Source organism: Dunckerocampus dactyliophorus, chromosome 10, assembly GCF_027744805.1.
Source record: "Dunckerocampus dactyliophorus isolate RoL2022-P2 chromosome 10, RoL_Ddac_1.1, whole genome shotgun sequence".
Classification (NCBI taxonomy): domain Eukaryota; kingdom Metazoa; phylum Chordata; class Actinopteri; order Syngnathiformes; family Syngnathidae; genus Dunckerocampus; species Dunckerocampus dactyliophorus.
In genome coordinates, this window is record NC_072828.1 from 1,896,289 (window position 1) to 1,924,248 (window position 27,960).

Here is a 27,960-nt window from a genome sequence, read left to right on the forward strand (position 1 = left end):
CGTAGTTCTTTGGTGTAACAATGTTAATAACAATAATAATAGCTTGGTTAGCATGCAGGTCACGTTATGGAAATGGAGCCTTGTTGGCACTTTTTGGAGGTTTTTCAGAAGGCTTTGGGCGTGTCCCATTACGTGCATTCTTAGCTGCCTCTTTTCAGCAGTTTTTATATCTTTAGAAGGCACAGAAAAGAGAAAGACAAGTTTGTTCATGTCTCACATAAGGATCATAGATGATGGGCTGGCGGGTTCCCCTGCCACCGACACCCCCACAAGGTGTGACATCCTTGGTGAGATGTAAAGAGAAAGACGTAAATACCGTTTATCTCCACGCAATATGGCGTCCGTCCGTGCAGGAAAGTGATTCAGCTTGTCCGTCAACATGTGCTGCAGCGGCTCAGCCTGCGAGTCGGCCTCTCTGCCCGCGGGCAATTAGGAAGCCGGTCCTTGCGGTCAGAGGCCCCCCTGGGAAGCCCTGATTGATTGGAGACTCATCTTCCTAACGGGCTGGCACCCTGCCATCAAACAATGGAGCATGGGCAGGAGGGGGGGGAGTAGAGACACACCGAGGGTGCACAAGTGACAAGGAAAAGAAAGAAAAATGTCCGTGCGCATGTATGTCAGATGATCACGATTATTCTGGTGTAATCTTGGATTGAAAGTGTGGGAATGAGCACACGGGTCAACATGAAAGCCAAAAAGCGGCGACACATGTTCTATCAAACTAGATTTATTTCCATTAGATCTTTCTTCACTTCTTTCCAGAGTACGCAGCGGAGAAAAAGAAGGAATTCTAGCTCTACAACACACATTTACAGAAACAAAAAAGTGACAGGGTAGGAAAAAAAAAAACCTGTGCAAGTTCACATAAAAAAAACCTCCAGTGCAGTTTTCTCCAAAACCTTTGGCTTATTTGTGGTCCCAAATCACACACGTAGAAGCTCTGAATGTGCAAGTTCATCCTCTTCTTGCCCACAAGTTGAGGTGATCAGGTGTCGATAAGAAATTGCTAAAACTGGAAGAGGATCTGACTTTTCTCTTGGTCGATCCACCCGCTTTCTTTTATTCTATCTCCTGGAAATAAAGATTTCACAATGAATAGTCGGCAAAGAAGAATTGTTACAGAAGGGTCGGTCATCGAGTCTCGAGCACGGGTGGGAACCGGGACTGACGATCCGATTCTCTCGGGATCGTTCAAAAGCTTTTATTTCGATTCCTAGTTCCGACTCCCGCTTTGCCAACCGGAAGAAACAGCCGCGGAGTTCCTCTAAGCAGTCAGAATCAGGGAAGTCCAACAATAAATGGCGTCTGCCTCATGCAGACATAAGCCAGGGTGTCAGGATGCTAGCTGCTGTGGAAGTTGGGTGCAAATGAAGGACGGGAGCTACGGCTACAGATGGGCAGGTTTATCCTTTGCACAGTACGTCTCTGCTAGCAACAGTCGAGGGACCTTCTCAACTCACACAACACACTTCCGGTCTTCACAATAAGAGCGCTATCCCGTTTACTTGTGTTCTGAAAATAAGTGTGTCATAAAAATAGCTGAGGCAGCAAACAAAGTAGACTACTTTTCAGTAAACATCTTTTGTGAAAGTCTACTCCTGTAGAAAGAAACTTCATAACGTTTCTATTCAAGTTGAATGCTTTGAAATTTATAAATATTCATTCAAGTTGATTAAAAAATAATAATAATATCATTAAACAATTCAGACATTTCATCCAAAAAATTAGGAACCGGAATCAAAACCGGAATCGTACAAATTCAAAGGATGCCCAACCCTAGTCGTAAGCGCATACAATCCCATCGCTAACGGAATTTCGGAAGTTCCCCGTCGCCTAGGACTAGGACACATTCCGACCGCAAGACGCTGAGATTGGGTGATTCCTGTGTTGTTGTGGGGCCACCTCGATATGGCGACTAACTGCCCTCATAAGGGGGCATTTAGAAAGGAACCGGTTGTTAGGATCTGACTCTTCTCCTGGTCTGCTCAGTCCAGCCGCACTCTTTTATTCAATCGCTTGTAAATGAAGGTTCGAGAACGAATCGTCGTTTAACAATGTATCAAAGAAGAATTGGTCCAGAAAAGTGAGTCGGAAGCAGATACAGAGAATGACCCAACCTGCACTTAATGGAAGCTCGGAAGGTTCCTCGTCACCTGGGAATTGTGCTTGGGGGGTCACATCCCAACAGTAAAAGGTTGGGACTGGGCAATCTCACCTACCCGTGGTGAGGCCACCTCCATCTGGGGACTACCTGCCCTCATGAGAGGACATGTACTCCGTTTTAAGAACTAATACACAAAGTGTGATTCTGGTCCGAAGACCTGGTGAATCACTCCCGTGCATACACGCACGCATACGAGGTGAGTGACAACATTCCAGGACTGGTGTCACAAAAGATACACTTCAAACTGCAGTTGTCAACTGGACTGTTCAGGTTGTGTTGGAAGACGTTTGGCCTCTCATCCGAGCAGGCTTCATCAGTTCAACGACTAGGTGGGACACACCTTTCAGACTAGATAGGACAGCACTAGTCTGAGAGCTCGGTGCAAGATCCAATCTATTTGTCCTCTAAAGAAGGATGCCGGTCCAGACAGGAACGGTTGGCTCTTTATCGGTGTCAAATGACGATCGCTGGGATACGATGGAGTGGGGCCGCGCCCCCCCCAACGATGGTGGTTTGGGATGGTATCACCTTTGTTAGCATCCCATTCAGATGTAATGATGGCCATGGACCCATCTGAAACCAATGCCTTGTATATTTGTTAGACGCCGTCTTTTAGGAAGGAATGAAAGGACGGCATTGTATGTGGGAGAAAGGGGGTGTCGTAGACGCCCCCCCTCTGTCAACGTAGATGGCTTCCCTCACTCCTTGTTCAAATCATCCTTCTTCTTCAAACTACAAGTTTTCCCCTTCAAAGTAATCCCCCTGGAGTCTGATGTACTTTCCCAGCCTTCTCTGCAACGCCTTCCTGCACTCCTGGACGGATTCTTCCTGGATCCTTTGGTGCTTAGTCATCGAGGCCATCTTGGCGTCATCCACGTCTTGATGACCATCTTGAGCTTCGGAAAGAGGAAACATTTCACACAGAGAGCCAGGTCGGGTGAGTATGGAGGCTGGTTGCTCCAGCACGGTTTTTCTCGTTCTTCTCGGCCAGGGACTGTTGGACAGCCAGGACACTGTCAGCAGCCACAAGTTGTCCTGCCGCAGAGCTCGCCTCTTCTTGCACTGAAAGACGCAAACGCGGCAAGATCCCTTTGTAGACCTGCTGGTTGATCGAACTCGCGGTGGACGACGCCCCTCACCTGGAAGGATGTGATCAACGGGGACAGTCCTGGAACTTTTCTGACACACCTCGTACGATGAGAACAAAAGACAAGGAGACCTCGCACTTGATGGAAGAGTAGATAAAGTATAACGTCCAAGTGTCAAGTTATTAACGTTGGTCAACATCTGGCCCGGCTTGGTACCTTATAAGCGGGAACAGAACCATTGGAAAAGGCAGAGGAACCTTCCGAGTTTCCGTGAAGTGCGGGCCAGGTCTGTATGAGCTTACGACTCACTTTTCTCACGTTCTCACATTGAGCCGGACAGCCTGACGTCTGTGGCAGATCAAAGGATGCTTAGGAGGTTCCGTTCCATCACGGACAACCAGCACCATCCAATGCACAGCATCATCTCCCCACAGAAGACCCACTTCACTGGCAGATTACTATCACTGTCCAGCTCCACCAAAAGACTGAACAGATCATTCCTCCCCCACACCATGCGGCTTTTCAACACAACAGAGGGTGAAGAGGGGGTGCCCTGAACACCTCACCAGGGAGGCGTCTGGGAGGCACCCCGACCCAATGACCAGCGCCTCTACTCCGAGTTTCTCCCGGATGACGGTGCTTCTCACCTTTTCTGGAACAATTCTTCTTGAATAAATTGTTCAACAACTATTCATTCTGGAATCTTTATTTATTTACAGCCCACAGAATAAAAGAACCTGCGAGGACTGACCAGAGGAAACGTCAGATCCAAAACCGATACAACAGGGGTGTCCCAAAGTGTGGCCCCGCGGCACATTCGAAAAAACACAGCAATGCACACAAACATAGTTGCAATATTCATACTCATAATCATATGCTTTTTCTTTAAATGTGTGTCACTTCCTTCCATATTGATGTTGGGTTCATTTTCCAAATCTAAAATACTGCGTTTTTTGTCATTTGTTTGTTCCAAAAGGTCCGGAAAAAAACGGGAGTCATTTTTCCCCCATCGGAAATCCAATGAATCCATTCCAGACACCCAAAAATATGAACAAAAAATACATTTTACAGAGAATAATCATGCGGTCGTCCCTCGTTTATCGTGGTTAATTGGTTCCAGAACCGACTCAATAATGGGAAATAATAATAAACAGAATATTGTTGTAGTTGCAGCAAAGGTACTTACTCTAAACTTAAGAAAGTGTTTCAAACGGAGTGGGGAAGGAGGACAAAGAAGCCCAAAACCACTTCCTCACGGAATGAGAGGAGAACCTTTTTTTCACTCGATCTCAGCCAGCTAGCTCAGTAGCCAGTCGCCATGCAATGTGAAAGGTAGTGCCTCGTGACCACAACACTGTCTTTTTTGACTAATAAGCCATAAAAGCCATCATTAACTCTTTCAATACTAAAGACGTAGTTACACGTTTTCATATTCCGAACCCCCCATTCCGACAACGTATTTATACGACTTTTACGTGTTTTTGCGCAAGAGGCAAAAAGAGGCGATGATGCAATTTTCCACTAATGCGTTAACATTTCAGAGCACTTTTGAGCCATAAAAACGGCCACAAGGTGGCAGAAGTGCATAAAGAGCTCGGCAGGGATCATGTGGAAGGAAAAATCACACGTGACAGGAAGGAGGAAGTTCACATTCATAACTATGGACAATTTAGAGTCTCCAATCAAGCTAACATGCCGGCCAATGTGCGAGGAAGCCGGAGGCGGAGAAAACCCACGCTCGCACGGGGAGAACATGCAAACTCCACACAGAAATGCCCAACGGAGATTCCAACCCAAGTCTTCCCCATCTCCTGACTGTGTGGCCAACATGTTAACCACTAGACCACCGTTGTTATTTTGATGTAAAACAACCATTTTTGTGTTGTTTATGTTGTGATAGATATTTGAGATGTCACAAAAGCAAGTGAAAGTTATGCTTGAAATGTATCTTTTCACAAAAAGCTCCTTTTCTCCCTTTTTTAGTCAGGAACTGATATTTTCCTGAAACTTACCTATGTTCTACTGCTGATTACTAAAGAACGGAAAAAGGTAGAAACAAACTCTTTTTTTCTGATGAAAGAGGGGAGTGTAATGTTTCTTTTGGTAGGTTCCATGTTTATATAACCATACAACACAATATTCTGTGTGCCTTGGAAGATCAGCTAAAATGGTCTAAAATGGCCGCTACTGAAGAGGTTGTCTTTTAAAAAATGGCTGGGATTGAATGAGTTAATTAATTATTATTTCAAAAACCGTCATCTAGCGAGGTACTGCTATGGTTAGGAAATGTACACATTGAGATGGGACGCCATCTTTGTACTTTCAGATGAGTTCTATCTTGAATTCAATGGTCTTTCTCACCTTTTTTCATCAAATTGCCGGCACTTGCAACTTTCTTTGGCCCCATGGCGGGTTATGTAGCAGCTGTTCTCAATTCAAAATAAAAACCCAACTGCACAGACAGTGAGTCGGCAGCGTGTGGGGTGCTTTGTGTGGCCACTAGAGCACAGCACAGGTTAAACGGACTCGTTTGTTACTCTACCAAAACCAAGGTCAAATTGTCCGGGGAAAAAAGGAATCACATGAAATCGAGGTTTGACCGTGTCAAAATTCCTTTTGTTTTTTTATTACTTGGAAAAACTTTGGACACCCCTGTTGTACGGCGTGGAAATGAGAACTGTGCATGAAGTGACAATCGGAGGCAAAGCGAGGGCCAGATGGACGAGAGCAAAACGGTGTCACTAATGATGACAGCAGCTACAATCGATGGTTCTCCTCCTTTGATTGAGGAAAAAACCACGCTCACAAGGGCCTATTTACTGCTGCCTGAGACCGTTTCCCCCCTTCAAGGGCAGACAAAGAGAATACACTTGGATCAATTGTGCCGAACAAAGAGCAAACTATGTGGGGTGACGCATCACACGGTGCTGCCCCGCACGTACGCGCAGCCACCCAACACCGAGCTGCCAACAGCCTTTCTCCTCCAACAGTCACTCAAGCAAAAACAACAGCAAAAAAAGTTGTTTTTTCTTGCTCCTGGGCTCCTGGGCTCCTGTACCCCTCACTTTTTCTTGCTACATTCCATTCCGAGGGCCTTCTTTAAAGCATGGCAGCACAAAACACAAGTGTGCATGATTGTTTTTTTTGGTATATTCCCGTATGTTAGAAGGTGCTCTGCTGCTCCTTGACTGATTGTCTGACTTCACAGCCCGCTTTATTTTCAAAACTTGGCATTTTCTTTGCCATGCGTCCCCACTGTGGAGATGCTAGAAGGGTAAACGAGGAGCCCGTGGCTGTCTTTCAAGGTCCAGTCTCACTGACGTACCTCGCAGGACTCATCCTTGGACACCTGGCTAACTCTTTGTACCTTTTACAGGACAAAAACATCAAAGTTGAGAGCAAAAAAAGAACATTTTTAAGGAAGCATCCTAGTAATAAACCTGTGAAGGAGTATTAGGGCCACACTGAAAAGGACAAAAGTAATTTTACTATGAGAATAAAGTCAAAATAGTTTTTTTTGGAGACAAAAAATAGCCTCATGAAAAAGTAGAATAAAGTTGTATTTTTTTCGTTTTTTAGAAAAAAGTTGTACTTTTTGAAGAGAATAAAGTTGGTGAATTACAAGGAAAAAAAGGTTACACCAGGGGTGTCCAAACTTTTTCCTCCGAGGGCCGCAGACAGAAAAATTAAAAAATGTGGGGGAATACTTTGATATTTTTAGACATATTTTTCATTTTATAAAAAGGATTAAAAAAAAACATTTACACATTTTTAAAGCCAAAATGTTGTGTTATTATTAGTATCAACATTTCATCTTTTTTTTTTTCTTTTTTTTGCCATTTTGTTCCCCTTTTTTTTCTACAATGTGCCGCATGCCAAAAATAAACGAGTTCAGTCATTTTGGGAGAAAAAAAGTTGTAAAATTGCAAGAAAAATTCAATTGTAATTTTATGATGATTTGGCATAATATTCCGAGCAAAAAAAGTTAATGAATGAATAAAGTCACATTTTTGTCGAAGAAAAATTACAATCAAGTTGCAAAAATACATGAAATAAGTTGACATTTCACTTGGAAAAAAAAGTAATAGTCTTGCAAGGAAAAGTTGGAATTTTTTTTTAGAAAAAGTTGCAACGTTATAAAAATTAAGTCATCATATTATAAGGGAAAAAAGTTATAATAAAGTTGGAAAATTACAAGGAAAAAGTGGGATTTTTTTATGTTGAAAAAAAATGGGGAAAAAATAATTTGCTTTTAGAAAAAAGTTTTGTTATGAAGAAAATTTGTATAAAGTCCAATTTTTTGGAGGAGAAAAGTCACAGTAAAGTTGGAAAACTACAGCAAAAAAGTTGGCATTTTACTTGCAGGTATCAAGTTCTTTTTGGAAGAAAAAGTTGCGATATCATAAAAATGAAGTCGTTGTATTACAAGATAAAACAGTTGTAATAAACTACAAGAACAAAGTTGCCATTTCACTTGAAAAAAGTAATATTCTTGCAAAAAAAAGTGCACAAAAAAGTTATAAAAATTGTAATGTTATAAAAACAAAATCATATTATGACAAAAAAAGTTATCATAAAGTTGTAAAATGACAAGAAAAAGTTGGAGTTTTTTATTCAGTTGAGATGTTGTGAAAACTAAGTCATCATAATTTTATGATGAAAAAGGAATTTGCTTTAAGAAACAAATTATTTTACAAATCATGTAAAAGGGGAACATGAATAAAGTCACATTTTCATGTTGAAGAAAAGTCACAATAAAGTTGGAAAACTAAAAGACAAAAGTTGGCATTTTACTCTTGCAGGAATAAAGTTGGAATTTTTTTTTTTTTTTTTAGAAAAAAGTTGGACTATTCGAAAAATGACGCCATCATATTACACGAGAAAAAAGTTTTAATGAAGCTGGAACTTTACGAAAAAAAATGTGACTTTTTTAAAAGTCGCATTGTTATGAAAATGAACTCAACCTAATTTTAGGCGGACTTTTGGTGCAATATTCCGAGGCGAAAAAATGATTTGCTTTAAAAAAAAAAAAAAGTTACAAAAAAGTCATACAAATAAAGTAAATTTTGTTGGAGAAGAAAAGTTGTAATAAAGTTGTAAAATTACGACAACAAATTTAGCAAAAAAAAGTTGCAATGTTATGGAAATGAAAATTTGCTTTCAGAAAAAAACGTTAGGAACAAAATTTGTAAGGTTAAGTGAGTAAAGTCTTTTTTTGTAGAAGTTATGCAAATTATGATGAGGTTGTAAAAGTACAAGAAAAAAGTAATACTCTTGCAAGATTGAAGTTATTTTTTAAAAGCTGCAATGTTTTAAGTCATCATATTTTTATTTTTTTTAGAAAAAAGTTGTAAAATGACAAAAAAAACGTTGGAATTTCACTCGAAGAATGCTTTAAAAAGATTTTTGAAGGAAAAAGTAGTAGTCTACTCTTGAGAGGATAAAGTTTGGACATTTTTTAAAAAGTTGTAATGTCATGAAAAAGGAATGATTGTGTTAAGAGAGAAAAATCTGTATTTTTTTTTCTGTAAAAAAACACTTTTTGAGTCTTAAAAATAGAAAATAATGTGGAAGGTTTAGCAGGATGTTGGCATAACGTTAAAACGGGAAAAAAACATGTCATCTTACAAGTCATATTTGTTTTAATTAAAAAAATTGATGGTAAAAACCCCCAATAAATGTGTCATTTTGAGGAGTGAATGTTCTTCTTTTCAGTGTTGCCTTAATATCCCCCACCCCCCTGTAACTTCGATCCTGATCAGTCCAGGAAATAATGGCAAAAGGATTCATATTCAATGACGGAATGAAGTGGGGACAAATGAATAAGAAATCAATAAAAAGTTGGACATATCGAACACAAAACATGAGCGCTCTTTCAGTGGGCAGTTTGAAAACACGTCACTCATGCACTTTATGACTTTGAGAAGTAAAAAAAACAAATATTAAAAGTGTATAAAGAGAGTCCCTAAATCCTGGGAATGATTTTGCATTGTGGGGAACGTCCTTGTCGTTAGTCACATGGGTAGCCAGGTTTTATCCATGGACTGGATGTGTTCCTTGGCTTTCATCCTCAGCGCAGCGATACTAGAACTGCGCTGGTCCATGTCCTCCAACGGGAACTTGTCAGGGTACGGCGCCGGACACTGGTAAGGAGGCGGGGCCATGCTCTGCATCCCCTGCCCCATGGACGGGTGAGGGCTGGAGTTGAGGAAGCCGTGGCTGGGGTAGTTGGGCTGCAGGCCTTGAGCCGGACCCATGAAGCCCGGGATGCTGTGGACCGGCGTGGCGCTAGACAAGGGCGAGGTCAGCCAGGGATCCAAGGGGAGGGAGTTGCTCATGGGTCCCATGGTGGTGTGGACCGGTGCCGGGCGGTTGAAGGAGAGCATCGGCGAGTCGTGGAGCTTCATGGTGCTGGCGTCCATCTTCTCCTGGCGGCGCCATTTTGCTCTTCGGTTCTGAAACCACACCTGGACGACAACAGGGAGTCATGAGACACCTCTTTTTTCCACCTGGCCGGCCGCTCTCTCTCCAGGTGTGTGTAAACCACAGGAGAGGGCAGACATCAATCTCTAGATCTCCAAAATATAAGAAGACCAGTCTTTTTTAGACTTTTTTTCAGGTAAAACAGCATCTTATTATTTGTGCCCAGGCGATCTTGTCAAGCTGTATGAACTTTGCAATCAAACAAACCACAACGGTGGTCCATGCAAGTATCTGGAACATCCATCCATCCAGCCATCCATCTTCTGCTGCTTATCTGAGGTCGGGTTGCGAGGTCAGCAGCCTCAGCAGGGAAGCCCCTCTCCCGGTCCGCTTTGAGGAAAGCGGAGAACAAGAGGAGAGGGGAGGAGGAAAAAAAGCAATCTCAAACTAAGCAAACAACCTTGGCAACGTTGGCACAAATAAGCACACTTTACAAAATAGGAACTCAAAGAAGAAAGCAGAGAGGCCCAGACTTCCTCAACCGGCCCACTTCATCCAGCTCCTCCCCTGGGATCACGAGGCGTTCCCAGGCCAGTTGAGAGACATCGTCTCTCCAAAGTGTCCTGGGTCTTCCCCGAGGCCTCCTACCGGTCGGACGTGCCCTGAGCACCTCCCCAGGGAGGCATCCTGACCAGATGAGGTGGCTCGAGCATCTGGTCAGGATGCCTCCCGAACACCTCCCTGGTGTTCAGGGCACATCCCACCAATAAGAGGCTTCAGGAAAGACCCAGGACACTTTGGAGACAATATGTCTCTCAAGTGGTCTGGGAACACCTCGTGATCCGCCGGGAGGAGCTGGACGAAGTGGCCCGGTTGAGGGCTTAGTGTTCCCTGCTTAGTGTTTGACTTCTTATGTTGTAAAGTGTGTTTATTTGTGCCGATGTTGACGAGGTATTTTTGCCAGTCGCACACTGTGCTCCCCTGTTTTTCTCCTCCCCTCCCCTCTTGTTCTCCCCTTTCCTCTTCCACTTTTACCTCCCAGTCGCCCTGTCCTGTCCCCCCCTCGTATGCAAAGTTGTATATGTACGGACGTGGAAGTGACAAGTCGCCCATTCTCGCTCTCTCTTAGGCTGCTGCCCCCGCGACCCGACCTCGGATCGACGGATGGAACGTTTTTTGATGTTTTCTGTAAAGATTGTACATTGTCGGAAACGCCCGTTGGTCTTCTCGGGAGAGCACAAGACGCCACAAAATAAGCCCCAGAAAATCCCTCGTTTGGGGTTTTCCCTGAAAACCTCTGGTCTTACGGAACACAAACACTCCAAGCCAGAAACCAGCGTGTTTTTCACATCTTGTTTCCTACCGATGCTCCCATCGATCGGCCACCGGTTAGTATCGGCCGATTTGTGATCAGCCTATGGCGATAAATCGAGTAAGGAACTCAAACAAAGCACGAAAATGAGCCATTTCAAGAACCAATACCAGCAAATGATATTTACAAAGTACAAGGAAGAAGAGTCCTGTTCCACTGCGGCCATACGATGGTACGTTCAGTCACAAAAACACTTACTGCCAACTCTTATTATTTGTTATTTCATTGAATCTTTTTTCTGTGTGAGTACTTTGTCTGTTTCTGTGCTCGCTCGTTATCCAACTACTGTATGTTTCTGTCAACTGTTAACCTTCCATCAGTTACCATGATATGTTTATCATTATTATCATTATGAAAACCAAGTCGGTCATTTTGCTGGCATCGATAAATTGACGTGCGCGTGCGTGTTTGTTTTCCACTCTCTCCTCTCGCTTTATCTCACGGGCTGTATGAGATTTCACTCTGCGCATCGGTGAAGTTACAGCGGTAGTTCCCCTCACTGTGCCGGGACTGCTCTCTCTCTCTCATGGTGCGGGGAGCTCGCACGGGAAGAGTGTGCTCATTCACCGCGGCATGTTCTCACAAACACAAACCAGCCCTCTCTTGAGCTAAACATGTCGAGGTGGAAACCGGAAACATCAGTTAAGTCAGCGAAAAAATGTTGATACTCTTACTAGCCACCGAACCAATAGCCGGGATAAGTTAGCTGGGTTAGCTTGGTTTAGCGGAGCAGCATCTTCTGTGCCTCACACAGATGCACGACACTCGAGTACCATCTAGTGACACAATGATCATTGAAAGATAAACTTGATGATAATATGGTCATAAAAAACGGTCAAAATCATCGATTATCGTCGATAATTTATAGCACAATTACCAACCAGCAAAATTAGTTATCGTGACAGGCCTACACTTGGCCATAGTCAGAACACATTTTCAACACACATCACATTTCCAGCCTTCAAAATAAGAGCGGTGCACGTCCTATCTAATAGTGGTAATAAAATAAGGGTGTCATAAAAATAGATTACATGGATAACATGATTACAATTTTATTTCAAGGATCTTTACATTCCTTTCTTTCCTTTCTTGAGAAATGAAAGTTTATTGCTTCTGATGTGATGCGCTGGCATTATTATGCAATTATTTGAAGAAATGGTCTCAAAAAAGTTGTCAATAAGATCGATTGTCGACAATAATGTGTAGGACAATTATGGTCCAGCAAAATTTGTTATCGTGCCAGGCCTAGCTGTTCTAGAATTTATTTGCAGCGATTACAACCTTGGCACCTGTCTTATCACAATGTTATTTTACCTTATTTTCCTGTGCATTTGAAACTGGCAAAGAGTACATGATGGGATCACGCTGGCGAGAGCGGAGTGTCTTCAGGGTTAAATGATGTTTGGAAACACACGCCGCCCCTTGCGTAATGACCTGATGCAATCGCTCCACTTGGCAGGTGAGGGCCTAAGGCGGCTTGGCACGCGCCCGCTAGTCTTTCCCAAACGTCACGTCCGCTAAACGGCTCTTTTTTTAAATTGTTTTTTAATTCTCAAAGCTATTTTGAATAAAGTCACGTGCTTTAGCACTCGTACTGGATCTTTTTTTGGAGGGTCTTTTTTCGGAGAAGAAAAGTAATCATAAAGTTGTAAAATGGCAAGAAAAAAGTTGGAATTTCACAAGAAAAAAAGATTGATATTTTTCAAGGAAAAAAGTAGTACCAATATGTTAATGTTATTTTTATCATTATTAGTGGTAATGAGGGTGACGGTCATGATAAGTGGTAATAATAATGAGAAATACAACAATATGTAATATTGTTATGATTATTGTTGCCTGATATTATTATTATTATTTTACTTTTATATTTGTCTGCCTTCTTAATTGTTTTGTGTACATTTCAAGTTTTTTTAAGTGTATTGAACCTGTTGTTAATTCAATAAATTCTTATATAATTATTATTTATTATTATTATTTATTTGTTATAATTATTATTAATTATTTTTTAGAATAATATAATAATTGCAACTGGACTGCATTTCCAATAAAAATAATTATCATTATAATAAATAAATAAAAAGGAAAAAGTAGTACTCCTCGCAAGAATAAAGTTGTATTTTAAATTTTTTTTTTCTTGCCATGTTATGAACTCAGTCAAGTCATAGTATGACGAGAAAAAAATCGGCATTTTGGGGCGGGGAATGAAGTCATAATGTTTTGTTGTTGTTTTTTAAACATTTTAGGAGAAAAAAGGTCTTATTTTGGTGCAACAACGTGACATGAAAAGTTACGAGAATAAAGTCATATTTTTGGGGGTAAGGATTTTTTTCAAGGAAATAAAAGTACTTCTCTTGCAAGGATAAAGTTGTCATTTTTGGGCCAAAAAAAGTTGCATTGTTTTGAAAATTAAGCCGTAGTGTTACGCGAGAATAAAGTCACAATGTTTTTTCTAAAAAGTGTTAGAGAACCAAGGTTTTATTCTTACAAGATAAAGTCGGAATTGTATGAGAATTTTGCCGTAATGTTACGAGAAAAAACAGAATTTGCTTGTAGAAAAAATGTAGAATGTGACATGCTACGTTATGTTGCGTTTTCACGTACTTCATTCACATTCCACTCCATCAATAACGTCCTAAAATAAAGTACAAAAAATTCAACATTGCAGTTGATAAAGTCGTAACTGTATGAGAATTTTGGCGTAACATTACGAGAAAAAAACAGAATTTGCTGGCAGAGAAAAGCTAGAATGTCAGATGAAAGTTGGAAGGTTAAAGTCATCTTTTTCAGACATGAAAAGTTATAAAATAAAGTTGTAAAATTCCAAGAAAAAAAGTTGGAATTTCATTTTTTTGTACTACTCTTGCAAGAATACATTTGTTTTTTTTTCCCCTAAATGTTGCAACGTTATGAAAATGAAGTCATACGATTACGAGAGAAAATAATCACACTTTTATGAGAGTCGTACATTATGTTACGTTTTTACGTTACGTCCCATGAATAACATCATAAGTAAAGTAAAAAAAAATTCAACGTTGCAGCGAATAAAGTCGTAATTGTATGAGAATTTTGGTGCAGTATTTATATTTCTTATATTATTTTTATAATTTGCTCGCAGAGAAAAGCGACAATGTCAGATGAAACGTTGGAAGGTTTAAGTCACATTTTTCAGACTAGACAAGTTATAAAATAAAGTTGTAAAATTACAGCAAAAAAGTTGGAATTTCATGAGAAAAAAGTCAGTTTTTATGTTTTTACAGGAAAAAGTACGACTCTTGCAAGAATAAAATGGGTGTTTTTCCCCCAAAAAGTTGCAATGTTATGAAAAAGAGAAAAATCATACTTTAATGTCATCATATTAAAAAAAAAAACCATAACGTTAGAGAACCAAGGTTTTTATTCTTACAAGATCAAGTTGGAATTTTGGCCTAATATTACGAGAAAAAAATTGGACTTTTCTCGTAGAAAAAAGCTATCATGTAACATGAAAAGATGTACGGCTGACGTCATATTTTTCAGACAAGAAAAGTTATAAAATAAAGTTGTAAAATTACAAGAAAAAGAGAATTTTTTTTCTTTACAAAAAAAAAGTAAGTACTGGCAAGTAAGTACAAAATAAGCACTACTCTTTCAAGAATGGGGGGGGGAGAAACAGCTGCAATATTATGAAAAATAAGTCATAGTATTTCAAGAGAAAAATCATACTTTAGAATAAATACTGTAATTTCATAAGAATTTTATGAGAAAAAATGTGAATTTTCTTGTAGAAAAAAGCGACAATGTCAGATGAAAAGACTTAAGATTAAAGTCAGATTTTACAGACAAGAAAAGTTATAAGTTAAAGTTGTAAAATTACAAGAAAAATGCTGGAATTTCACGAAAAAAAAGTCAGGATTTTTTTTTTTTTTAACACTCTTGCAAGAATAAAGTGGGTTTCTTTCCCCAAAAAGTTGCAATGTTATGAAAATTTGTGTACAAAAAAACAACCACCTTTTGTGAGAAGAAATCATCATGTTACAAGAAAAAACCATAATTGAGGGGAAAAAAGACAACTTTATGAGGATGTTAGCATCATATGAAGAAAGAAATGCAGTCTTGTGGGAATAAGGATGGAGAACTGGTCCAGCCAAAGTCCACACTTGTGACTGCTACTGTATCGTCCATACTGTGTGTAGCATAGTGTCTAGTGCACATCGGATGACGATACGTTGGGTATTTTCGAAGTGTAAACGTGTACCTGAACTCTGACTTCAGGGAGGTTGACCTTCATGGCCAGCTCCTCGCGGCTGTACACGTCCGGGTAGTGGGACTTCTCGAAGGCGCGCTCCAGCTCGTGCAGCTGGTAGGTGGTGAAGGTGGTGCGGTTGCGTCGGTGTTTCTTCTTGGGCTGATCGTCCTTGCACGACTCCGGCGACTTGCCCTCGTCGCTGTCCGCGCTCTTCCTCAGCTCCTCCTCGCACTTGTTGGTGAAGAGGGCAGCATCTGCTCACACACACGCACACGCACTTTATATCAATAATACATATAATATTCTTGTTTTCTACTTATTTTCTTATGAGCAGCATTAAACATGAAACGAGCACCATGAAGCTACCGTACGTCACCGCACACGAGTCAAGCTGCCAATCCGCTGAACCTCAATGAAGCTCGTAAACTTCTAATCGGATTTGCTGGACTTGTTTCCACTCTTTATCTTCTCCTGAGGTAAAAGCAGCCCCCAAGCAAGACACCTTCAAATAATACACTGACTTGTACTTATTGTGGCCTGGTTGATTCTTATGATGTTTAATATATCGGGCAACAGGAGTGTAAAGGTGACTATGGGGTGTTATGTCATGTCTAGAGGGCTCTAATAATGTTAAAAAGCATAATAAGAAGGTGGTAAAAAAGTTTTCTATGTCTTATTTTCTCTTATTGTGTCTACTATATTGGGTAATATTAGTGTAAAGGTGACTATGGGGTGTTATGTCATGTCTAGAGGCCTCTAATAATGTTAAAAGCATATTAAGAAGGTGGTAAACAAGTTTTCTATGTCTTATTTTCTCTTATTATGTCTACTATATTGGGTAATAGGAGTGTAAAGGTGACTATAGGCGTGTTATTTCATGTCTAGAAGGCACTAACAATATTAAAAAGCATATTAAGAAGGTGGTAAACAAGTTTTCTATGTCTTATTTTCTCTTATTATGTCTACTATATTGGTAATAGGAGTCTAAAGGTGACTATGGGGTGTTATGTCATGTCTAGAGGGCTCTAATAATGTTAAAAAGCATATTTAGAAGGTGGTAAACAGGGTTTCTATGTCTTCTATGTCTTATTTTCTCTTATTATATCTACTATATTGGGTAATAGGAGTGTAAAGATGACTATAGGGGTGTTATGTCATGTCTAGAGGGCTCTAATAACGTTATTATATATATATATATATATATATATATATATATATATATTAAGAAGGTGGTAAAAAAAAAGTTTTGTGTCTTATTTTGTCTTATTATGTCTACTATATTGGGTAATAGGAGTGTAAAGGTGACTATGGGGTGTTATGTCATGTCTAGAGGACTTTAACAATGTTAAAAGCATATTAAGAAGGTGGTAAACAAGTTTTCTATGTCTTATTTTCTCTTATTATGTCTACTATATTGGGTAATAGAAGTGTAAAGGTGACTATAAGGGTGTTATTTCATGTCTAGAGGGCACTAATAATGTTACAAAGCATATTTAGAAGGTGGTAAACAAGTTTTCTATGTCTTATTTTCTCTTATTATGTCTACTATATTGGGTAATAGGAGTGTAAAGGTGACTATAAGGGTGTTATTTCACGTCTAGAGGGCACTAATAATGTTACAAAGCATATTTAGAAGGTGGTAAACAGGTTTTCTATGTCTTCTATGTCTTATTTTTTTCTTATTATGTCTACTATATTGGGAAATAGGAGTGTAAAGGTGACTATAGGGGTGTTATTTCACGTCTAGAGGGCTTTAATAATGTTAAAAAGCGTATTTAGAAGGTGGTAAACAGGTCTTCTATTTTTTATTGTCTCTTATTGTGTCTACTCTGTTGGGTAATAGGAGTGTAAAGGTGTTATGTCATGTCTAGAAGGCTCAATTCAATACTCGATAGATAGATTGTCCTATCTAGTCTTTGAGCATGAACTAATGCTCGAATGGAAGGCGAAACGACTTCTAAAACAACCTGAACAATTCAGTTGCAATAGAGTCAATGCCTTGACAGCTATATGCGATCATAGGACTGTCCTATCTAGTCTTTGGTCATGAATTGATAAACCCGCTCAGATGAGAGGCAAAACATCTTCTAAGACAACTTCAGCAGTCCAGATGCAATCAACTTAATGCCCTGACAGCTACATAGGACTAGATAGGACTGTCCTATCTAGTCTTTGAGCATGAACTGTTGCTCAGATGAGAGGCGAAACGTCTTCTAAGACAACCTGACCAGTCCAGTTGCAATCAACTTAATGCCCGGACAGCTAGACAGGACTAGATAGGACTGTCCCATTTAGTGTTCGAGGGTGAACTGATGCTCAGATGAGAGGTGAAACGTCTTCTAAAACAACCTTACCAGTCCAGCTGCAATTGATTCAATGCCCTGATAGCGAGATGTGACTAGATAGGACTGTCCTATCTTGTCTTTAAGCAAGAACTGATCAGGCCTGCTCAAATAAGAGGTGAAACATCTAAGACAACATGAACAGTCCGGTTGCAATCGATTCAATGTCTTGACACCGAGGTGGGATTAGACAGGACTGTCCTTTCTAGTCATTGAACATAAATTGATTAAAACTGCTCAGATGTGAGACAAAACGTCTTCTAAGACAACTTCAACAGTCCAGTTGCGATTAACTCAACGCCCTGAGAGTTAGCTAGGACTGTCCTATCTAGTGTGTGAGCATGAACCAATGAGGCCTGCTCGAATAAGAGGTGAAACATCCAAGACAACATGTACAGTCCGGTTGCGATCGATTCAATTCCTTGACAGCTAGATGGTACTAGATAGGACTGTCCTACCGAGTCTTTGAGCATGAACTGATGATGAGGCCTGCTCGGACGACACAACACAACCTGAAGCGTCCTGAACAATGAATTTCTCTTGGAGATGAATAAGGTACTGTATCTGTTTATCTACCTATAAGTGTGCATAGCTACGTACGTGTGCTACAGTGCTAACATTACACTCACAATTTGACATCGTTCTAGGTTAGCGTATTCACTGACGACAAGAAAAATGTCCCACGTCTGTAGCTGATTGACAGATAGTTGGCAGAGCTCCAGGCCGCATTTTAAGATGCGTAGCAAAGCCTCTTTCTTTTTTACAACTTCTTTTTCCCTCATGCACATCCACGGTGCCGGCTCATCCAGCTCGGCTCGGGTCAGAGGCGACACGGTATATACTGTACAGTTTACTGTACAGTTTACGGTACAGTTAGTAGCTACAATTGGGATTTGTCTTATTTTATCTGTAAAAGTCTGTTCCAATCTGCTTTCACAACTAACACATAACGTTTGTAGAACCAGCACACTGCAACCATGGGGCCCCCAGCAGGTACCCAAAAAACAACAGCCATCCACCTATTGAGGGAAGCAGCCACGTAACCACAAAGAACCTTCCACTGCAACCAACAGATGCTCTGCAACAAAAATGTTACGTTTTCAGAAGCAAAAATGGCGTGGGGTGTCATCAGGGCCACATAGTTATGCATAGATACGCTAACAACTTATACTGTATATATTTCAAGAAAAAGCTTTGTCATATACTGTAGGTGAAAAAGACTATGATTTATATCAACTTGGCTCTTTTTTGTCCCCTTTTTTGCTGTTGTTTTTTTCTATTTTCCACATATTTGAACTTTCTTCTTCAGTAATCTTCATACATTTTCTTCTTGCAATATTTTGACTTTATTCCCATATCAGAGTATTATATTTGTATGATATTATTACTTTTATGATTTTATTATTCGATTTTTCCACAACCTCATTTTCCAGAAACGACAACTTCAGTTTTGTTTTGTTTGTTTCTCATAATAATATGACTTTGGAAAAAAGAATGGATTTTTTTTACATGCTACTAAAATGACATCATTTCTCCTCATAACATTACAGGCTTATTCTCGTAAAAATTGCCACTTTTTTCCTTTTAGTATTTTGTCTTTATTCCGGTTAAATTACCGCTGCTTTTTGTTTCTAGTTTCTGCTATTTTTTTTCCAACTATTTCAACTTTGTTCTTGTAATTATGACTTTATTCCCGCAATATTTTCACTTCATTCTTGTAGCATCTGAACTTAACTACAGCTTTATTCATTGTTTTCTTTCTTTGGAAAATACTGTCTTTTTTTGGAATATTTCAACCCTAAAATGACATGATTTTTATTTCCATAAAGTTGTGACTTTTTTCTCCTAACATTTTGACTTTAATCTGGGAAAACTGCAGTTGTTTTTTTTTTTTTTGGTTTCTGCTGTTTTTTCCCCAACTATTTGAACTTTATTCTTGTAAATTGTCTTCTTGAAATTATTATTATTATTATTATTTTCCCACAATATTTCCACTTTATTCTCGTAGCGTTATAACGTTTTCCACAAATGAATTTTCCAAAAAAGTACACCTTTATTCATTGTTTTGCTTGTTTCTCACAATACTACAACTTTAGAAAACTTTACGCTACTAAAATGGTGCTATTTTTTCCTCACATTACCACGTTATTCCCATAAAATGACCACTTTTTCTCGTTAGACTACAACTTTTTTTCTTAATATTTTAACTTTATCCTTGTAAAATTACGGCAGATTTTGCTTTGTTTTTTTGTTTTGTTTTGTTTTCTTGTATATTATATTTTTTACCTTTTTTTAAAAACTTGAATTATTGTTTTCCAGCCCCGGGCTGCAAATGGCCCCCGGTGGCGCCATTTGGACACCCCCAATGTGCATGAATAAAGGATGTGGGATTTACAAGATGTAATATATAAATATCATATGCAAAACACCCATAAGATATGCAACATTTGTTCAAACTTGGTCATGAAAAGCTTGCTTCTCTGTCCCCCTCCGTCACACGAGCTCCGCCTACCCTGTAGATGAACCCCACCCACTGCGCTCTCTATCAAGCCTGGTCTCCCTGGAGGGGCTGCGACGTCGTCCCTCTGATTACCGTAATGACGCGCACGCAGTCTCACTTCAGAAACCACTGGAATCATTTCCGTAGTTCAAGACGTACGGTGATTTCGAAACTACGGCGTCCGCGTTAAATGTTTAATCGTTTGATTTGCAAAAAAATGTTCAAAAACTCGGACTTGATGTTTGTGTGTGGACGGCTAAAACTGAGCTCCCCGCAGGCACGCAACACTGACACGACGTTGAATAAACATTTAAACAATAAACATTTGAAGTTTAAACAACATTGAAAAATAGCTGTATTTGTCAAGGGACAAGGTTGCAGTGTACCATTGAAGCAACGTTGAAACAACGTTGCAAAAGGGTAAAATAGAGACAATTTTATTTGACTAGGATTATTCTTTTATCATTATTACTAAATATGTTTTGTCAACAGCAGAGTCCAAATGTCAAAAAAAGAGTCATTAAGGGTTCAAATTTGGTCAAAGCCCGACGCTGAATAAACGTTAGCAAATGCGCGTTGTTGTTGTCAAGCTAATTCCACAACTGATCAATGTTGCTTCAATGTTGTGTGCCTGCTGTGCCACAGCGCCAAACCTATCTGGGAATGTAGACGTCCTGTTAGGAGGTTCCACTTGCCACTTGGCTGTGGATGACGTGATTATCAGTTAGCAAAAGAGCAAAAGGAGCGGCAGCCAGCTTGCCGTCTGAGAAGGAGACGCGTTGATGGCCCGTAAAGGCGGCGTGGTCGTGCTCTTTCAAGTGGCGAGCCGGAGCGGAGGCGGCGACAATGCAGGGCGGGGAGGTCGCTTTGTGGGGCTCTCATTAAGCGGGGCCGTGACAAAAGGCCGGGTCGGGACAAAGGCCCGAGGTCGGGTGTGGTTCAGTGACCAGCTCTTGTGCCTGTCAGCCCATCGCAGCCGTCCGTCTGAAGGCCGCCCACTGTTTAGCAGCCAGCGCGCGGGGAGGGGAGGGGACGGGTTTTGGGGTTAGGGTGATGGACTCAGAAAAGTTGCTCATCCGAGGGGAAGGAAGTGGACTTCATGGGACAGTTGCGCACAAAGCAGTGATGTCACCAGCGGCCTGGTAGTTTGCAAATTCCACTTGAACTCAGACTCGACTGCTCACTTCCTTTTCATGGCTTACGTAAGAAGACATCACGTTCGTAGGGAGGATGTGTGCAAAGACCCCAATCGCTACATGTCTTTGTAAATGTAGCATAATCTGCACAGTAATCTACCGTAACATGTCATCTTTGGAAAAACAACTATTTGTTATGGTCTGCTAGCATCGGGGGCCAAGTCCAGCACTGACACAACCCACATGATGCTGAAAGTCCACATTCATTTCATGAATAAACCATGCAGTTGCGTTGCATCGATTGCAGCCTATTAGTGGTAAAAAAAAGGGCAAATTTTAACTTCAATCCCAGCCATTTTTCAAAAAACAACCCCTTCAGTACTTTTGACGGATCTTCCAAGGCACAGAGTATTGTGTTGTATGGTTATATAAACATGGAACCTACCAAAAGAAACATTACACTCCCCTCTTTCGTCAGAAAAAAACAGTTTGTTTCTACCTTTTTGCGCTATTTAGTAATCTGCAGTAAAACATACAGTAGGTAAGTTTCAGGAAAATATCAGTTCCTGACTAAAGAAGGGAGAAAAGCAGCTTTTTGTGAAAAGATACATTTCAAGCATAACTTTCACTTTGACACAAATATTGTTTGCTTTTGTGACATCTCAAATAACTGTTCATTTAAAAATATAACACCATGAACTCTTTACAGTTGTCACATTTGGAACTGAACTATGCATGTGTGCTCGTGCATGCGCTAAAATTTCATATTTTCATAGTTAGAGCATAGAAGACCTGTTTACAACCTGCTAGATATGCTTTTTAACATTATTACAGCCCTCTACAAATGACATAACACCCCTATTGTCTCCTTTACACTCCCATTACCCAATATAGTAGACATAATAAGAGAAAAAAAGACATAGAAGACATAGAAAACCTGCTTACAACCTTTTAAATACGCTCTTTAACATTACTAGAGCCCTCTTGACATGACATAACATCCATAATCACCTTTACGCTTCTATTACCCAATATAGCAGACATAATAAGATAAAATAAGACATAGAAGACATAGAAAACTTGTTTACCACCTTCCAAATACGCTTTTTAACATGATTAGAGCTCTCTAGACATGAAATAACACCCCGATAGTCACCTTCACACTACTATTACCCAATATAGTCGATATAATAAGAGAAAATAAGACATATAAGACATAGAAAACCTGTTTACAACCTTCCAAATACGCTTTTTAACATGATTAGAGCCCTCTAGACATGAAATAACACCCCGATAGTCACCTTCACACTACTATTACCCAATATAGTCGATATAATAAGAGAAAATAAGACATATAAGACATAGAAAACCTGTTTACAACCTTCTAAATACGCTTTTTAACATGATTAGAGCCCTCTAGACATGAAATAACACCCCGATAGTCACCTTCACACTCCTATTACCCAATATAGTCGATATAATAAGAGAAAATAAGACATAAGAGGACTGGAGTGGTAGAGAACTGCGGCAGCATTAGGATTTTTCTATGAAATGAGTCAGATGGATGCATTTAGGATTGTGTGCCCTGTTGCTGAATGCTGTGCAGCTTATTGTGTTACGTTCATATGAAGCTAAATTCATCTGCGTCCGCACCAATGACAAGCATTTTCCTCCATTCTCATTTGCTGTTCTTGTGTCTTTGCCGGAGACGGCTTTCTTCAGGTCTTCCAGGTGGCGCTTCAAGTGCTTTGGCGCGCCTGTAAAGGCCTTTTTGGATCGTTATTTCCCCCCCCCCCCCCGAGTAAAGAACAAAGCAAGCTATAGCCTTAATTTCAACCCTGGACATCCTTCCTCCCAAATTCACAGAAATGATGATTTGTTGTGTCTGCCAGCGTGTCACCAAGCACCTGTCAGAGCCTCGACGCCAAAATAGCTTCAGATTACATTTGCACATAACAACACAACGCCGCCCCGTACATTCTAATCTGCACACAAGAGAAGAGAAGATTAGGCCGAATTCCACAAGGAGATGGGATTGGGTTTGGGGGGGGTGGGGGCATAAACCCCCCATGTACCATCTTGTTCTGTGATTTAGCTCTCAATCTCAGCCTATACAGCTCACTTCATGCACTCGCACACAGAACACACACAGAACACACACATAACACACACAGAACACACACATAACACACACAGAACACGCACAGAACACACACAGAACACACACATAACACACACAGAACACACACATAACACACACATAACACACACATAACACGCACATAACACACACATAACACGCACATAACACACACATAACACACACATAACACACACATAACACACACAGAACACACACATAACACGCACAACACACACATAACACACACATAACACACACATAACACACACAACACACACATAACACACACATAACACACACAGAACACACACATAACACACACAACACACACATAATACACACGCACGACATGTGTGCTCACTCTGCTACACTTCATATATCATAGCATGCAATAAATATTATTCTACAGTAATCATCAGCGTTCAACAATTTATTCATAAAATAAAATAAAATAAAATAAAATAAAATAAAATAAAATAAAATAAAATTAAATTAAATTAAATTAAATTAAATTAAATTAAGTTTGATGATGCATTGCAAAATATTTTAAATACCTGCTTATTTCTGTGAATATTTCATTTTTATTATTTAACCTGTTGCATGTCCAAAAGTGTGCAAATGAAATAAAATACAATTAAACTACATAAAATAAAATACAACATAAAATAATGTTTATATTTTGAAAACCTTTTTCCCCCAATTAGATCATTTATGACAAAAATATTCAAAATATGCCTTTTTGTCTGAATATTTTATTTTATTTATGAAATCTCATTTTATATATTATTATTTTTGACATAACATATTCAGCTCAATGATTTGTGGCAAAAATCTTTTAAATATGTGTGAATACTTTGCTGTTTTTATTTATGAAAGATTATTTTAGATATGATTATTACTCGTGTTATTTAACCTGTTGCTGAGCTTCGCAGGCAATGCTTGCATGTCAAATTCAATTAATTGTAATTATTACTACTAATATACAATTCAATTAAATTCTAACAACTGTACATATATTATTTTTTCAGGTTGCTGATTTATGGCAAAATATTTTTAATATCTGTTTTGCTATTTTTATATTTGTATTTATTTTTTAAATAATATATATATATTGAAATATTTGTATTTATTGATTTAGTTATTTTCTATATTATTCTTGTGATTTGTTGTTATTTAACCTGTTGCTGAGCTTAGCGGGCAACGCTCGCAGTCAAATGAAATGAAACTTCTCAGCTGAATAGAACGAAGCAGGCGAAAATGAAATGGACGTCCAACATGCTGGCGGAATATTTGCAATGCGTGTTTGTGTGAACGTCTTGCTGCTATTTTACACTGGAAATGAAGTCAATTGGAATATCTTAGTTGCTGTAGCGTGGTAGCGGTGCTAAACGGATCATTTCTGTACATTTTGGAAAAGGTTTCATGGATGACCAGGCGGCATGTAGTCCTTGCTGATTGGCTGGGAGAAGTCACATGGCTGTGGCCCCTGATAGCGAGGAGTGAGGCGTGTATCTGGAGCTTGGAAGTTACTAGAAATGTGCTTCCTTGCGTCCCTGCGAGTAAAAGTTGTGCAGCGTGCGTGCGTGCGTGCGTGCGTGCGTGCGTGCGCCCACTCACCCTGGTACCGGTGCTGCTGCTCTGAGCCGTCATCCCCGAGGGTGCCGAGGTGGCCGCTGTAGGACGGGTGGGACTCGTGCTGCTTGCCGGCCTCCGCCAAGGCCTCTATGCTCACCTTCTGCGGCCCGGGGGCCCCCGTGGCGGGGCTGAGCAGGGAATCCTGATCTTTACTGAATCCCAGGATGACGTCGATGCTGTGGACGTGGCCCCCCACCGTGACCGTGCCTCCGCCTTTGGCCAGGTCGTGGAAGTTGGCGGGCGAGAGGCAGCTGTCGTCCACCATGCTCATGGTATCCAGTGATAAATGCATCCGAGCGTGCGGCCACTCAGCGGCTCCTGACAGGGAGGGAGGAGGTCTTAGGAGCGAGTGGGTGCAAATTGGAGGTCAGAGATCACCTCGTTACCTCGGGGGAGGCCTGACGTGCGTCTGAACCCGCTTAGCTGCGCGCGGTGGCGGGGGGGTCCTGAGTCTATGCCCTCTAGTTCGCATTGTCAGCGAGGAAGACGAAGACGCGCTCGTGACTTTCGGGGGAGAAGTCAAAGCTTTCTGTTGATTATTTAACGTGAGCACGTACACGTGCTTCAGCGCGCACCGGGCTTGCCTGCGTGATCATCGTACGAACGTCTAAGACGCACGTCATTCATGGGGGGGCGTATGCAGCCATGTATGAGCACCTGCAGTGCACACCCCCTTCATAGTGCAGCTTTCACGTAGATATACATCAATGTAGACCACTTTACACAACAGAATGCTTCATGTGCATTTCTTTATAAATATCTGGTCATTGATCTGAAGTCCTTTTTACTCATTCCTTTTTTTACTTTGTTCTATCACATGTTTATTTTATTAATGGAGTTCAGATACTTTCATCGTATTACTCGTACTTTTTTTTCAATGTTGAAACTTTTTATCAATTTTTCAATTTCATTTTGGACTTTTTTTTGGGGTTTGTTTTTTGTTATTTGTCGACCTCTCCATCTGTTGATGTGTGACTTTCTTGCTTTCCATACGTCAATATCATAGATTCTTTTCATTTTTAAACAAATATTTAGCTTGATATACTTCAATATCATGATTTTTTTACTTTTTAAACAAATATTTAGCTTTACAAACGTCAATATCATAATTTTTGTCATTTTTTAAAACATCTGTCTACTCGGTTTGCCCATCTGAATTCAAATATGAACTCTTAACAGTGTATTTTATTTGTACTTTGTTCTATCGTGTGTTTATTTCATGAATATTAATACAGTGTACATACTGTATGTTCACATGAACGATCAAACTTTTGCTTATGTTGAAGCTTTGCCACAAAGATGTCCTGCATATTTCAATGTGTACTTTGTGTTTGGTTACTCTTTTGTAATTTGTCTGTCCATCCATCGCATGAGTGACTTTCTTGCTTTCCAAACATATCATTGATTTTTATGTCCAAATTTTAATGAAATATTTAGCTTTTTAAACGTCAATATCAACATTTTTTTTCATTTTGTGTATTTATCTCAATTCAAATATGAATGTTTTTTTTTACTTTTTTCTAGATATTTTCATATTATTATTATTCTTATTATTATTATTTCTGAACCTTTTCACAAATTTCATCTCACATTAAATGTTTACTCGACAAATGCAAATGTTGGCTTTTTTCGGTGACATTTTTTGTCATTTGTGGATCCGTCCATCTGTTCATGTGTGACTGTCTTGCTTTCCGTATGTAACTTGTATTTTTTTTAACAAATATTTTGCTTGATATTTTGCTTCAATATCAGGATTTTTTCATTTTTAAAAAAATATCTTTTTAATCAGTTTATCCATCTAAATTCAAATATGAACTATTCATTCTGTTTATTTCTTTTTGGTTTGTTTTATGGTGCGTTTATTTCATGAATACATTTAAATACTTTCCTATTATTGATGAAATTATTATTATTTGTAATATTATTTTATATGTATATACAGCATATATGCTCCACACGGACTCCAGTTAGAGTATATAATGGCGTGTATACATATATATATATATATGTATATATATATATATATACATATATAAAGAGTAAAAGTGTCCCAACCTGCTGGTGGAAGTAAAGACGTTGATCAGCTGAGGCGCGTTAGTCCGCATTCACTCCTCCGCCGTCCACCCTTGGCTGTCACTTTGCTTTCCTCGCATCCCTTTAAGAAAAAGTCATTACGTGTGTTTAATCATGGAAAAGTCCGCTGAAGTGAGAAGAAAGTTTGGGAGTGGCGTGCACTGCAGCCACCGGCGAGGAAAAGAGGCGAGGAGGAGGAGCAGGCAGGCTGGAGGCAGGAGGAGGGATGAGGGATGAGGGAGGTGAAACAAGGAGATTAGGAGGAGGAGGAGGAGGGTTATTAATTGGAATCCTGATTGGCAGATGTTTTCTGCACAACTAATTGTATTAAATGTCCGTTTCATTGACGGCCACAGGAGGAGGCCTCGGCTAATGAAGACTTTCTTTCTTTTCTTTTGTCCCCACAAAAGATGCGCTCAGACTTTTCCCTCCACACGACCAACACGTCTTCACGTGACACACGCAGCACACGCTCGTTTACAGGTGATTTGCTGGGACACGAGCGTCACCTTTAAAACACAAACATGTCCTGATGAGATACGGTATGTTGTTTGTTGTTCGCTTGCTTTTCCCAGCGACGGCCACACAGTGAAAAATGAAAGGATGCAACTGATGAAGTATATATAAATATATGAAGTGTTTGCCTGGAAGTCTGTAGTACATTTCTCAAGTGTTTTATACATCAAATGAGATGTTCATCATATTGGAGGGGTGTAAAGTTGCCCTAAAAAAAATCGCTAATGCTAATCGCTAGCATGTATAATGCGCCTTCTACACCAGTTAGCCTTCAGCTAGCCTGTTTGTTTGAATGCATTTCTTGTAGGTGTCACGTCATTGTTTTATCATTTTATGTGCTGCG

The 27,960-nt window shown here is 39.9% G+C and overlaps 1 protein-coding gene across 1 annotated transcript; it reads right to left on the minus strand.

The window, feature by feature from the left end:
• On the minus strand, positions 1-27,314 carry rx1 (retinal homeobox gene 1). The gene is made up of 4 exons (XM_054790371.1): positions 27,084-27,314; positions 25,011-25,346; positions 15,282-15,526; positions 1-9,719 (listed from the first exon to the last, which is right to left on the minus strand). The coding sequence occupies exons 2-4, from the start codon at positions 25,318-25,320 to the stop codon at positions 9,267-9,269; spliced, it is 1,008 nt and encodes a 335-aa protein (XP_054646346.1). The 5' UTR covers positions 25,321-25,346; positions 27,084-27,314; the 3' UTR covers positions 1-9,266.
• Between the last annotated feature and the right edge of the window lie 646 nt (positions 27,315-27,960).

Excerpts from the sequence above, each read along its gene's own strand:
- rx1 (XM_054790371.1), bottom strand. The coding sequence starts at position 25,320 with ATGCATTTATCACTGGATACCATGAGCATGGTGGACGACAGCTGCCTC. Across the intron at positions 15,527-25,010 it reads GCAGCAGCACCGGTACCAGG|ATGCTGCCCTCTTCACCAAC; the intron begins GTGAGTGGGCGC and ends GTGTGTGAGCAG. Across the intron at positions 9,720-15,281 it reads TCCCTGAAGTCAGAGTTCAG|GTGTGGTTTCAGAACCGAAG; the intron begins GTACACGTTTAC and ends GTTGTCGTCCAG.